Source organism: Fukomys damarensis, unplaced genomic scaffold, assembly GCF_012274545.1.
Source record: "Fukomys damarensis isolate Sample0158 unplaced genomic scaffold, DMR_v1.0_HiC HiC_scaffold_38, whole genome shotgun sequence".
Classification (NCBI taxonomy): Eukaryota; Metazoa; Chordata; class Mammalia; order Rodentia; family Bathyergidae; genus Fukomys; species Fukomys damarensis.
In genome coordinates, this window is record NW_022900950.1 from 47,053,630 (window position 1) to 47,067,993 (window position 14,364).

The 14,364-nt window shown below is 35.1% G+C and overlaps 1 protein-coding gene across 3 annotated transcripts in view; it reads left to right on the forward strand.

Moving 5' to 3' along the window:
- The window catches only part of Kpna3 (karyopherin subunit alpha 3), a 59,708-nt gene that overhangs the window by 36,303 nt on the left and 9,041 nt on the right, over positions 1 to 14,364 (forward strand). For all 3 annotated transcript variants that reach the window (XM_010636965.3, XM_010636966.3, XM_010636964.3), the window contains exons 4-11: positions 23 to 52; positions 144 to 196; positions 832 to 927; positions 4,643 to 4,728; positions 7,079 to 7,165; positions 7,642 to 7,811; positions 9,243 to 9,287; positions 13,565 to 13,696. In XM_010636965.3, coding sequence (XP_010635267.1) covers positions 23 to 52; positions 144 to 196; positions 832 to 927; positions 4,643 to 4,728; positions 7,079 to 7,165; positions 7,642 to 7,811; positions 9,243 to 9,287; positions 13,565 to 13,696 — 699 coding nt within the window. The remainder of the gene's footprint in view (positions 1 to 22; positions 53 to 143; positions 197 to 831; positions 928 to 4,642; positions 4,729 to 7,078; positions 7,166 to 7,641; positions 7,812 to 9,242; positions 9,288 to 13,564; positions 13,697 to 14,364) is intronic.

The window sequence follows — 14,364 nt, forward strand, 5'->3', positions numbered from 1 at the left end:
TTTTTTTTTTTTTTTTTTTAAGCAAAATGTAACACTAGAAGCTATATTACAGGTATGTTATTAGTTGATCTCAATTTGAAATGTTTTGAAAGTTTTGTTTTGTTTTGTTTTTTAATTTCTGAAATTTACATTTGGTGTTGCAGAATGCCACAAGTGATAACCCAGTGGTCCAGTTGAGTGCTGTCCAGGCAGCAAGGTAAATACTAATTTGTCCAGAGGAGGAATTATGTTTGTTTGTTTGTATGTACATATTTCGGTTTTTTTGAGACAGGATCTCACTATATAGTTCAGGCTGGCCTTGAACTTACAGCAGTCCTCCTGCCTCAGCTTCTTGAGAGCTGAGATTACAGGCTTGTGCCACTATACCAGGCCTATTTATGTTATAGTTAAAGTGTCTTATCTGATAGCCTACGACAGTGACAGCAAACCTTTTAGAGACTGAGGCCCCAAACTGCAACCTAAAACCCACTTATTTATTGCAAAATGCCAACTCTGCAATTAAACCTGAATACTGAGGTTTTAGTTGAGGAAAAAAAAAAAAAACAGCTGTTGCTGGGCATGATGGCACATACCAGTTATCCTAGTACTTTGGAGCATGAGTTCGAGGCCTGCCTGGGCTACATAGCAAGACCCTGTCTCGCCCCCTGCACCCCCCAAAAAAGCTGTTATCCAGTGCTGAGCTGCTGGGGGACTTGGCTAACACGATGACAGGGCTCTGCATGCACACTGTGCATGCCGCAGGTTTGCCACCAATCGTCTAGGAGTACATTATTATTTCTATTCATAGTTTGAAGATATATAGCAATTAATTTCTTATTTCTTTTTTTACAGAAAACTGTTATCCAGTGACAGAAACCCACCAATTGATGACCTAATAAAATCTGGGATTTTACCAATTCTAGTCAAATGTTTAGAAAGGGATGATAAGTAAGTATGACTTTAATTCCCTATTCACTTTTTCAGTTAAAATTTATGAATTTTTAAAACTATGTTCGATTTGAGTTTTGATTTATTAAGTTTATAATTATCATGTACTTTTGTTTAATTTTCTTCTTACTCTATGATCATATTAGCAGACTTGAAGTACTTTTTAATTTCTGAAGTCTATATACTGTATAAGAAAGTTTTAGCTCCTAGGAAATGCATGTTTTAGTTTATCTCAGACTCTTAACACTGTTATTAAGAGTTTTGTTTTTTTTTTAATTAGTAGGATGTTGAAACAACCCAAATAGTGTTTGAGTCACCCTTTGCTTGTGAGTCTATATATAGATTAACCTCATGACTAGTCAATATAAAGGTTTTCTAGAAGTGGCTCTTTTATACTGTGGGACAGTCCAACTGATCACTAATACTCTGTATAGTTTTTAATAGAACTCCAGCCATGATTATTTGTCTGATACCATTCTTTTTGTTTAGAATACTAAAGCGTGCAGATTGTACTCCTGAGAAGGGGATTCACAAGTGCAAGTTCCCAAATTTGATCCCTGGTACCACAAAAAAAAAAAAAAAAGAAAGAAAGAAAAAAGAAATGAGAAGGAAAATTGCTGCTTGGTATCTTTTCCATTTGTGTTTAGAGATATCTCAGGGCAGTGTCTCATACTTCATAGGTTTGAAATAACTGGGGAGAATAAAGTGGTACCTTGGTAAATGAACTCAGTTCTAGCCACAATTCTGATAAAAAAACCAAGCTGGATGAGAATTGAATCAAATTTCCCCATAAGGTCAACCTAACCATTGAATTTGATTTGGTTCTTGTCCAGTTTTGTTTACAACCATAATTGTGGAAAGAATTGTTTGTGAACTAGCATAAGCTTGAACTCCAAAATGCTTTAAAATAAAGGCTATTTTTGCATTTAAGAGCATTTAGACTGATCATTTAGATGTTTTGCTAAATGTTGTCCAAGGAATTTTCAGTAGACCAGATACAAATTGTGATATATAACTTTTGCCACTAGGGGTTGTTAGTATTTGAAATATTTTCTGCTTCCATCGTGTGTCACATCCCTCCCTGTTGCCTACCCGTGTACACCCTTTTTAAAATACTACTGTGTTTTCTGGAACAAGGTTTATTTAAATAAAAGGGTACGTTTTATTTCAGCTATTTAAAGATAAATTCTGTCCTACCTCTACCTTTAGAGCCCCCTTTCTGTTGTTGGTCCCCTTTTCTGTTTTGTTTCGTTTTTTCTTTTCCTTGTTTTCAGCCTTTGACATAGACTCATTTGTATGGGTGTGTCTTTGAAATGGAATATATAGAGAAAAGTACTCTAAAATATGTACAGCTTAATGGATAATTATAAAACACAGACCAGTATAACTGCTGCACTGAGCAAGAATAGAAAATTGCCAGTGGTTTAAAACTTTATGGATTTCTTATAGGAAATTGTGTAAAAGACCATAGACTTTAGGCTCTGGTTTAAATCTAGGGGTTGTGATGGCTGTAATCCTAGCACTTAGGAATCTGAGGCAGGAGGATCACAGTGAGTTTGAGGCCAGCTTGGGCCAAATAGTTCAAAGCCAGACCGAACTATACAGCAAGACCCTGTCTCAAAAAAACCAGGGGTTGCTGTTGACCAAAACACATGGTTTTTGAGCCTCAGATACCTTATCTGTAAAATTAGGTAGTTGTGAGAATGGAAATAATCTGTACAATTTAAAGTTCTAATAAATGTTCATTTGTTGTTAATTTGTTCTTTTTCTTTTTTTGCTACTGGGGTACTGTGGATTGAACTCGGAACCTTGCTCTCGTGAGGCAGGCAGTGGAACCACTGAGCTAAATCCCCAGCCCCTCATTTATATTTTTTAAATCTTTTTTTTTTTTTTTTTTTTTTGAATGGAAATAATCTGTACAATTTAAAGTTCTAATAAATGTTCATTTGTTGTTAATTTGTTCTTTTTCTTTTTTTGCTACTGGGGTACTGTGGATTGAACTCGGAACCTTGCTCTCGTGAGGCAGGCAGTGGAACCACTGAGCTAAATCCCCAGCCCCTCATTTATATTTTTTAAATCTTTTTTTTTTTTTTTTTTTTTTCTTTTTTTCTGTTACTACTTCTTTGCCTGGGAAATGTCTGTTCATTTCAAATGCCCATTTTTGGATTGAGTCTTTAAATTTGGGAGGTCTGATTTTTTAAAATTCTTTATAGATTCTAGATAGTAGACCTTTGTCTGAAGAACAGCTTGTAAATGGATTTTGTTTCTTAATCCAGTCTGCCAGTCTATTTCTTTTTATTTCTTTTGAATTGAGGCCAATTGGTTATAACTGATATGTATTGCCTTATCAACATCATGTTATAATTTTGTTTTTCATAGCGTCCTATTTTCTTGTTTATGGCCCCTATTTCCAATATTTTGGTAAACTACTTAATCAGCTTAATAACTCTTTCTTCTTCTAATCTGGGGCAGCATATACCATTCATTCATTATCTTTCCTTTTATTGTCCATTTTCTTCTTTAGCTGGCTGTTTGTCCACCTTCTCTATTTTTCACTTAAGGGAATTCATATTCTTTCATCAATCTTTCCTAACAGCGTATATAATTTCCTTTTAACCAGTCTCTCCAAGTTTTAACTTACCAAAAAAAACATTCTTCTAATATTATTATCAGTGTTTCCCTTTTCAGTAGCACTTTGTGCTTAGTATGTCTGTAGAGTAAGTTATAACTTCCAAAGCCTAGGATTTGAGACACCTTCTTAATGCCTGCTCTCAACCTCAGCATACACACACACACACACATATACACACACACACACACACACACACACACACACACACACACACAGATTGAACCCAGTGCTTTTTTATTTTGAGGCAGGATTTTGCTTTGTCACTAAGTAACCCAGACAAGCATGAAACTTGTGATCATTCTGCCTCAGCCTCCGAGAGTGCTAAAGTTCCAGGCCTGTGTCAGTACATCCAGCAATGCCTGCCTTTTTAAATCCATCTTTGAAAACCTAATATGCAGCTTTACAATAACTTCAGTATGTGATGTAGATATACACTGCAGTAGAGTGAGATGACATCTCAGCTTTGAGACCAGCATAGAGGCTGTAGCAGTGAGTGATTCAAGTGATGATGAGGGCCTCAGCTAGCACAGTGATATTAAGGATGAATCTGGAAATGTAAGAAATACTCAGGAGGTAAAATTATTATGACTGATTAGCTGCTTTATTTATTTATTTATGGTTCTGGGAATCAAACTCAACCCTTGCCCTTGTGATGATTAGATGTTTTGTCTGGAAGGAGGAGACAGACATGGTGATTGGCTAAATGTTTCACCTACCAATGGACATAAAGAATTTATAGTGACTGGCTTTGGAAGGTGGTGAGATACACAGGTAGAGAAATGCGGCAGGCAAGTTGGATGAAGTGAGGTAAAATTCAAGACAGTAAGAGATAGTCATAAATCTAAGGTTCATAAAGTTTGGAGTTAGTTACATATCTAAAATTTATCTGGTTGTAGTGATGCATTCCTGTAATCCCAGCACTTCAGAGGTGAGGCAGGAGGATTGCTGCAAGTTTGAGGCCAGTCTGAACTACATAGTGAGTTCAGAGCCAGCCTAAACTACAGACTGAGACCTTGTCTCAAACTACTCCTCCCCAAAACATTTTAAAATAAATTTATCATCATTATTATTTATTTTTTACAGTCCTTCATTACAGTTTGAAGCTGCTTGGGCACTAACCAATATAGCATCAGGAACTTCTGCACAGACTCAAGCTGTTGTACAGTCCAGTAAGTCAGTTAAATTCCTTACTCTATGAACTTTTTAAAAACATGATAGCAAGGAAGTGCTTTGTTAAGGACTGAATTTTATCTTATAAAATTTCTAAACTGTAAATTTTGTTACTTCGATGGTTGATGTCTTTTTCATAGCTAGCATTAATCCACCATTAAATAATTTAGATTGTGCTTACCATAAGATCAGTTTATAAGTATTTGGTGTGGTGACAGAAACTGACACATCCCTATAATAAATTTCCAGTTTGGTTTTAGTTGTAACAGAAAAGGAACAGATTTTAGAATGGGGCTTTAATAGAAATTGGGAGGTAAAATTTAACAAATCATTTGTTTTTATTATCTACTTCTTGACTTTTCTATTTCTGATAAATGATACTTGTCTTCTATTTTATAGAAGTGATAAGTAAAATTATTAAAATGGGTCAGTTAACACATGTCATGTGCTGGTGGGAATGTAAAGTGTTATACCTGCTTTGCAAAACAATTTTTCAAGAGGTTAAACATAGTTGCTATGTAATTGAGCAGTTTTCTTAGGAGAAACCAAGAGAGATGAAATATGTCCACACAGAGAGTTATATACAAATGTTTATAGTGTCACTATACATGAATAACCCAAATGTCCATTATCTGATGAATGGGTGAACAAAATGTGTATGCAGTGGAATACTGTTCAGCAGTCAAAAATGAAGTACTGATGCCTGCTACATCATTGTACATTATTGATGGAAAACATACTAAAAGAGGGAAGCCAGATAAAAACTACATTCAGTGCTCACTTTCCATTGCTTTGACAAAATACTTGATATACACAACTTGAAAGAGCAAGGGTTTATTTTGGGTCACAGCTGAAGGATGTGGTAGAGGAAAGCTGCTCAACTCATAGCATTAGGGAACACAGGGCAGAGGAAGAGCCAGAGAAGAGATAAATTCTTCAAAGGCATATCCTAATGCTCCAACCTAATTGGTCCAACAGGGCCCCACCTCTTAATAGTGCATTAAGCTATGAACTCATCAGTTGGTTAATTCATTGATGAGGTTGTTGCCTTCATTTTCTAATTCCCTGTCTGGACCCTACCTTTAAACATTGCTGCATTGGGGATGAAATCCTCAATACATGAGTCTTTAGGGGATACTTCATGTTTACATCATAACATGGTGTGATTTCATTTATCTGAAAAGTGTAGAATAGGCAAATCCAAAAGACAAGCATTTATTTAATGATTGCCTGGGCCTGGGAGAGTTGGTAGCAGAGGAGTAAATGAGTGATGGCTACAGATTTGAAATTGTAGCAGGAATAATAGCAGTATAAAATTAGATTGTGCCAGTGACTGTGCAACTCTGAATACTAAAAATTATTGCATTATACAGTTGAAATGATAAATCCTATTTGTTTAAAGTATAGATTTTAATAAGAACATCAAGTAAATAATACAAATAGTACACAGGTAAAGCCGAAATATCCTAGAAATAACTCAGATTTGAAATTTAAGAAGTGCTCTAGCTTATCCTGAAGATGAGTATAGACTTATGTAAATATTAAGAATTACCTACCTGCAATCCCAACACTTTGGTAAGCTGAAGCAAGAGGACTGCAAGTTCAAGTCAGCCTGGGCAATTTAGAAAAAGACCTTGTCTCAAAAATTTTTAAAAAGGGGGGCTGGGGATTTAGCTCAGTGGTGCCCACCCCCTGCCTCGCAAGTGCAAGGTCCAGAGTTTTATCCCTGGTACCAAAAAAAATCTTTTTAAAAAGGGTTAGGAATGTAGCTTGTGCAAAGGCTCTGGGTTCAATCCGCAGTACCACAGGAAAAAAAAAAATAAAACCATGAATTATTTAACATATAAAATCGACTTTATAAGGGGGTTTTTTTGTTTTGTTTTTTTGTTTTCCTCTGGGATTGAACCAAGAGCCTCATATATGGTAGGCAAGTACTGTGTGCTGATCTACTTTTCCAGCCCAAAGAATTATACTTTAACATTACATGTTGGGAGGGCTGGGGATTTAGCTCAATGGTTCCTCCATCTGTCTCACAAGTGCAAGGTCCTGAGTTCGACCTCCGGTACCAAAAGAAAAAGATTACCTGTTGGGAAGTAGGAACTTTTTATGTTGTTGTTGTTCTTGTAGGTAATGCTATAACAGCAACCTTTTAGATTCTTGTTTTATTAGGGGAAAATATTGAAATTAGTTATTTTTAGGGTAAAGATATTCTTGCCATATTTATTCATCTAATGAACTATAATGGGAGCAACAGCAGTGTGCCAGACTCTGTAATCAACTTATTTAGGCTGAAATCTATAAACTCTGTAGCATTTTGCTAGTATAAATGTTAGCTTTTCTTTATTACAGATGCAGTACCTCTTTTTCTGAGACTTCTCCATTCACCACACCAGAATGTCTGTGAGCAAGCAGTATGGGCTTTGGGAAACATTATAGGTAAGTTGCATTTAGATTTGAAAGGTCCAATTAAGAATCTTAATTAACTTTTTTCTACATTGACATAGCCATTGCACACTATGTTTCCTCTGAATTTAATGTGGGTTGACTATATTATAAATATTAACTTAAGGTGATATCTCATAAGTGTAAAAGGTATACAGTTTGTATTAGGGTTAGGTTTGTAAGTAGGTTAGGGCAGGGGATTTGGCTCAGTGGTTCCTCCACCTGCCTCAAAGTGCAAGGTCCCAAGTTTGATCCCTGGTACCAAAAAAAAAAAAAAAAAAAAAAAAAAAGAATGGTAGGTTGCGTTTGTGTTCCTCAAATTAAAATCTGGAGAAACAACACTTGATGTCTTTGAGTAGTGGTGAGGAAACATAGAACATCAGTGTCCCAACATGAGCCATTGCATACATTTCAAACTTTCTCATCCTAAATGTAATTTTTTTTTTTAAATACAATTTTCATTTCTGTAGGTGATGGTCCTCAATGTAGAGATTATGTCATATCACTGGGAGTTGTCAAACCTCTTCTGTCCTTCATCAATCCCTCCATTCCCATCACCTTCCTTCGGAACGTCACATGGGTCATTGTAAATCTCTGCAGGAATAAGGACCCCCCACCGCCTATGGAGACAGTTCAGGAGGTAAATGAAGAATTATAAAGGCCAGATGGTATATTTTCCCTATGTTTATGCTTTAAGTATTCATACACAGGGAATGAAATACTGCATATGCTGATTTCATTGCAGGTATGAGACTTTTTAAGTAACATACCATATTTAATTACACTCTAGTGAAATTAAAGTTGAGTGTCTTACAATACCTGAACAACTCTCAGTTCATTTTAATGTTCATTTTTGAAATGACTATTATAAGAAAAATATATTCCAAATATTCAAATAGAAAAATATAACACAAGAAGAGAAATATAAGGAAGAGGAAGAAGAAAATGTCAGAGTTTTATTACTGCATTGCATTGTTGGTATAGTACTAAAGGGTGAGGTTGCTACAAATAAAATTAGTAAGTATATATCCAGATGTTCTTGAATGAATTTTCATTAAGTCCAATTGATTTCTGACAAAATTAGTGTTCTTGAAAGTGTGACATACTTCATTTTAAGTCTACTAATAAAAACAAAGTAAAAACATTTCTCTTTACAGGTGATGTCTAAATGGATATGAATATTTTGAAGTTTTAAAACCCCTAGGAGGGTTGGGAATACAGCTCAGTGGCAGAGTACTTGCCTAGCATGTGGGATGCCCTCCATTCAAGGGTGGGAGCATCCTTAGAAGTTTTTATTCACTTGACTGTGTAGAGAAATGCTGATTGTGTATCTTTGTAATCCACATCTTTAGCCAGCATCTGCTACCTTGTGTGTTGTTATGCAAGGGTACTTAGTGTGATAGTCTGAGGCAATGTAAAAATCTCTTCCAGATTTAATTTTTTTATTCTTTATTGAGTTTATTGGTACTTTTTAAGTATACAGAACAGTTACATTCATCATTGGGATCTTGTACCTTTACATGACAGATCTTCGTTCACATTTTTTCCCCATACCCTGTCCTCCCTTCACCCCCTCAATTCCAGATTTTAAAAAGAGATATATAAAGTCCCGAATTCAACAAACGGTTATATTTTGTAATTTTTTCCAAGTAAAGCTAAGATCAAAGCTTTAATATTTCTCAAGTAGTTTATTAAATTAAAAAATTAGTTTGACTTTAATTGGGTGAGACAATGATGGCAGTTTTAAGAGTAAATTTTCTTATAGAGTTATAGTTACATATTCGCCTCACCATTCTTTTCACTTAACATTTTATGTCTTAAGGTTATTGAAAACAATTTTTTTTTCCTTTAAGGTACATTAATCTCTGCCAGATTTATTTGGATATTTTAATCGTTTGAAAATATGCTTTGAGTTTTTCAGTTTATTAGATTTTCATTTTCCTAATAGATATTCAAACAAATTTAACATTTTCTTGCCTGCAAACATATTTATTACTTTTTGTGTCAGTTATTTTTACAAAAGCATGTCCATCAACTCTAGTGTTATTCATTGCTTATCTTCTTTCCTCAGATTTTGCCAGCTTTATGTATCCTCATATATCATACGGACATAAATGTAAGTATAGCAGAAGTTGACATGTATAATTTGCTCTTGATGGGACTGGAACAATTTTTAAATAAGTGTCAGACTGTGTTTTATCAATGTGTCAATCTTCCACAATGTATAAGTAGTTTTTGGAAATGGAGTTAAGGTTAAATAAGGTTATAACTTAAATCAGCAAAAATGCTAACTTTAGAGATACTATCAAATATGTATCTAATTTTTATATAGTAGTTCCCTCTTGCCCACGGCTTCATTTTCTACAGTTTTATTTACCTACAGTAAAAAATTATTAATCAGAAAATCCCAGGGCTGGGGATTTAGCTCAGTGGCACCACACCTGCCTTGATAGCACAAGGTCCTGAGTTGATCCCCAGTACCACCAAAAAAAAAAAAAGGAAGAAAAAGAAAGAAAGAAAATTCCAGAAATAATTCATGAGTTTTAAATAATTTTTATTATAGTATATTGTTATTGTTCTGTTACATCATTAGTTAGTCTCTTATTTTGCCTAACATATGAATTAAACTATCACAGGTCTGTGTGTGTGTGTGTGTTTGTGTGTGTGTAGAGGAAAAAAAACATAGTATATATAAGGTTTAGTACTGTCCTCAGTTTCAGGCTTCTTCTGCTTGAGATTTCAGAATGTATCCCTCACAGACAAAGAGGAACTTGCTGCGGTGTTTTGTTTTTTGGGTTTTTTGAGACAGTCTTGTATAGGTCAGGCTCTTGAACTCACTATGTAGCCTAGGCTGGCCTCAGACTTATGGTGATCCTTCTGCCTCAGACTCCTGAGTGCTGGGATTACAGGCATGTACCACCATGCCCAGTTTATAGCATTTTTAAAGGTTAATATTTGTGAAATGATAACACTTTATAAAGCAATAGGGTATATAGTAAATAAAAGCCATAGACGTGAATTAAAACCAAGGCCTTTGTACTCTTTCAAACCATGATTACATAAACATACAACAAGATGCAAAAGCAGACCAAAAAAAAGTGTAACAGGGGAATGACTAAAGTGCTAGATTATGGAAGCAAAGATAATTTTTCTGGTAAACCAGAAAACTTCACTGAGGAAGTCACATTTGAGATGAGCATTTTAAGAAGGAGATGGTGACAGAGATGTTAAAGATAATAAGGTACATAGCATTAATTGAGAGTTTAAAATGTTCCAGGCACTGTTTTAAACACTTTTCATATGTTACCTTTTAATTCTTAACAAAAATCCTGTGAGATTGGTACAACAAAAATCCTGTGAGATTGGTACTATCACTTTCTTTATTTCCATTATTTACTAATGTGGATTTAGAAAAAAAGGAGTTGCCTAAAGTCTTGCAGCTGGCATGAATAGAATTTTGTCAAGTTGAGAAAGTAATTTCAGGGACTCAAGGAAAGACTGTAAGGACCCAAGAGAATACATGGAAGTTTTAGAGAATACGTTATAGGTAGATAATAACTCAGTACATTAATTTGCAGAGCTTTGAATCCTGTGTTAAAGAATTTTGGCTTTATCTTGTAATGAGTATGGGTTCATTGAACATTTTTTTTAATTTTTAAAAATGTTATTGGTACAGGGGCCGGGAATTTGGCTCAGTGGTTTTACTGCCTGCCTTGTAAGTGCAAGGGCCGGAGTTTCATCCCTGGTACCCCAAAAAATAAAATAAAATTTTATTGGTACATTTAATGTATACAGTATAATGACATTTGTTGTTGGAAATTTGTACTTTTACATAATCAATCTTGGTTCTTATTTTTTCCCCATTCTTCTCCCCTCCCTTCAACCCCTCCCTCTCTCCCTATCTACAAAGACTTTGTTTCCATTATTTTTCATTTTCTCATTGAAGCTTTTTTTTTTTTTTGTATAGGATCAATACATGTGTTACACACAGGTATAGTCATCTGTAACAAAAAGAATAGGGCGATTTTTGAGTGTTATGAGATAGATTATAACCTATTACTTTTTAGGAAGCAAAAGATGATACAGATGTAGAAATTATCAGAATCTAAGGTATTGATTAAAATATGGGCATTGAATAAAATTTCATAGGGTATTCTGTACTTCAGAAAGGGCTAAACATAGAATATCCAGTAATTCCTTGCGTTTGAGCAGTGGAAGCAAAGGAGTTTATAAAAGTAGAGTGATAGAAACATAAATTATGAATCTTAGAAGGGAAAATATGAGACAGAAATTTATCCGATTCTAGGTAATACAGTTTCTTCACTACCACTTTAGTTTACATTTTTTTTTTTCTATAGCTGATAGAGAATTAAAGAATAAATAAAGTTAGGGCCAGTGATAGAGCTGAGGCATTAGTAATAGGAAGGCTACGAGAGACTTGAAATGATTGGATGATAAATTTGCTAGATTTGATATAGAGAAAATAAGAGGCAGGAAATAGTAGCTTTCTAACTTGGATTTTAGGGTAAGATGCAACAGAAAACAGCAGCAAGCAGATATATAAAACAACAATGGAATTAGTTAAGAATTCATAAAGTGATGACTAGTGAGAATGTTGGAGAAAGGGCTGAATTGGGGTCTGGAGGCGTTTAGGTGGGTTTTGGATTTCACTATGCCTGTGTGGCTTTAAAGCGAAGCTAAATATTGACCCTGAGATCTAGAGAGGAAACATGACTGGTTCAGGTAAGTTTGTGTTCATTTATCTTTCTGTTGTGTTGCTTAATTTGCTATCATAGATACTGTTCCTTTGAAGTTGTTCATTCATGGCCTGAGATGACAATTTTCAGTGGCTGATATAAATTGAGTTTATTTTGCTGTTGATACAAATGAAATTAATCAGTTGTGGCAGATTACATGTGTGCTAAGACTTGATTATTGGTGATGAGTCTATTAGGGATCCCCAAGTCTGCTTGTAGGTTTGATGATTCACTAGAACAACTTACAAAAATCAGAAAAGCTATTACACATACAGTTTATTACAGCAAAAAGATACAAATTAAAATCAGTAAAGACAGGCAGCATGGGTGGATTTCAGAAAACCAGATGCAAGCTTCCAGTTCTCTCCCAGACAACATTTAATTAATTAAACAATGTGCAGCAATATGAATGAAGTGTTGCCAACAGAAGAACTCTGGAACCTTGTGTCCAGGGGTTTTCTTGGTCATCAGCCATGTGGCATGGACAGCCCATGTGACTGGCCTTACTCAATCTGCAGCCATTCCCAGAGTTCAGACTGGTACAGCACGGCCCACAGTGTGGGAGTCAAATAGAAGTGTTTTTTTATGTAAATAGAGCTGTTGACATAAATTATCTGTTACAGGGGTTGGGGATGTAGCTCAGTGGCAACAGTGCCTACCTGGCAAGCACATGGCCTTAAGTTCAATTCCTGGTGCAAAAAAAAGAAAGAAAGAAATTATCTGGTACAGCACAAAGTTAGCTTTGTTAGCTCAAAGCAGAAGAAACTAGAATGGCCCAATAGTCTTGTACTGTGAATTTAAATTTTTAAAAAATTTTTGTAAAAACACCACAGAACAGTACAGAAGTGTGCATTTGCTGTTGCAGGAATCCAGGTCCTGTTGTAACTCAGCTTCTTACACCAGCCTGAGATAATGTCATGGAGATCCTTCCAAAAACCATTAATTGATCTTGGTCTAGAAGCTTTGAATATATCATTATTGAAACCTCTGTATGCTACTGACAGGAAAAAAATGGTTTTCTGTTAATAGAAGGGGCCATTTAATGAAAACAAAGTTACATTTCATTTAGTGGTCTCCTAAAACATCACAGGGCAAAGTGGGATTCCACGCTGCAGGATTCTATGTGTACAGGCTTTGTGTGTACATGCTTTATTCATACTCACTGTTATAAATAGGCAGTTGGACAATTTCCCAAATTTTGCAAATCCTAATGTGGCAGTTAACATTCATGTGCATTTCCATGTTATTGGAGGTATATTTTAATGGTAAATTTCTGGAAGCAGGATTGTTAAATCAGAGAATGAATGGTTTTGAAATTTTATTACATACTGCCAAATTCCCTGATTTAGTAATAGTGCCACTTTGCCTTCTCAGCAGCGAGCAGCACATAAAAGTGACATTCTACATAACTTTCCCAAGGGAAGTATATTTTCAGTTTTTGCTAGTCTTAAGAGGTGAGAAAGGTAAGATAACTGCCACTTACTAGATTTGGCATATAAATAGGTAATCTTTGCTGCCAAGCTAAAACACAAAATTTAGTTCCTTTTTGTGTCATCACTCCTGACCATATGTCCTTATGTATTTTAAGCCTTTAAATAAATACACCAATGATTTTTTTCTTTTGTACTTTCTGTAGATTCTTGTAGACACTGTTTGGGCTCTGTCGTATTTGACAGATGGAGGGAATGAACAGATACAGATGGTTATTGATTCAGGGGTTGTGCCATTTCTTGTGCCCCTTCTGAGCCACCAGGAAGTAAAAGTTCAAGTGAGTACTTTTAAATTTTTTTCTAATTTACATAGAACTGTTTCCTATAACCAGTGAGCTTATACAGTACAGCCAGGCTTCAGTTAAGTCAGTTAGCAGTGATCCTCAAGCTTGCTCTGTTAGTCTCCTAAGTGTGATTTTGTTGATTTCCAAATGTTTCTCACACCTGGATTCTTTGCTAAGTTTCAGAACCATATAGTCAATTGTTCTTTTATCCCTTAGACATACCTTCTAAGAGCTCCCTTCAAGCATTCTGTTATCATTTCAGCCAGACAGAAATGAAATAATCATCTTCTACCACCAAATTTATTTATCTTCTAGTATCACCTTTCAGAGGACAGCATATTCTATGCTAGATTCTTTGATTCCTTTCATTTTACATTCTTTTACAAATCCTTTCAGTTCTTTTCATACAGCTTTTCAAATCTGTCCTTGTCTATCTAGAGACACTGATTTAGTTTAAGACTTTATTTTCTTTGTCCCAGTAATTTCTCCGACTCTGATTAGGGGTAGGTGGCTATTAGGTCTGCTAATCACACTTCTGCTAAAGTTACTTTTCAGATGGAAATGTGTGCTCCTTTGTGATGGATATGAGTAGCTATCTGGGACCTTAGAGTTTTTATTTTAGTTTTCTTTTTTTTTTTTTTTTTTTTTTTTGGGGGGGGGGG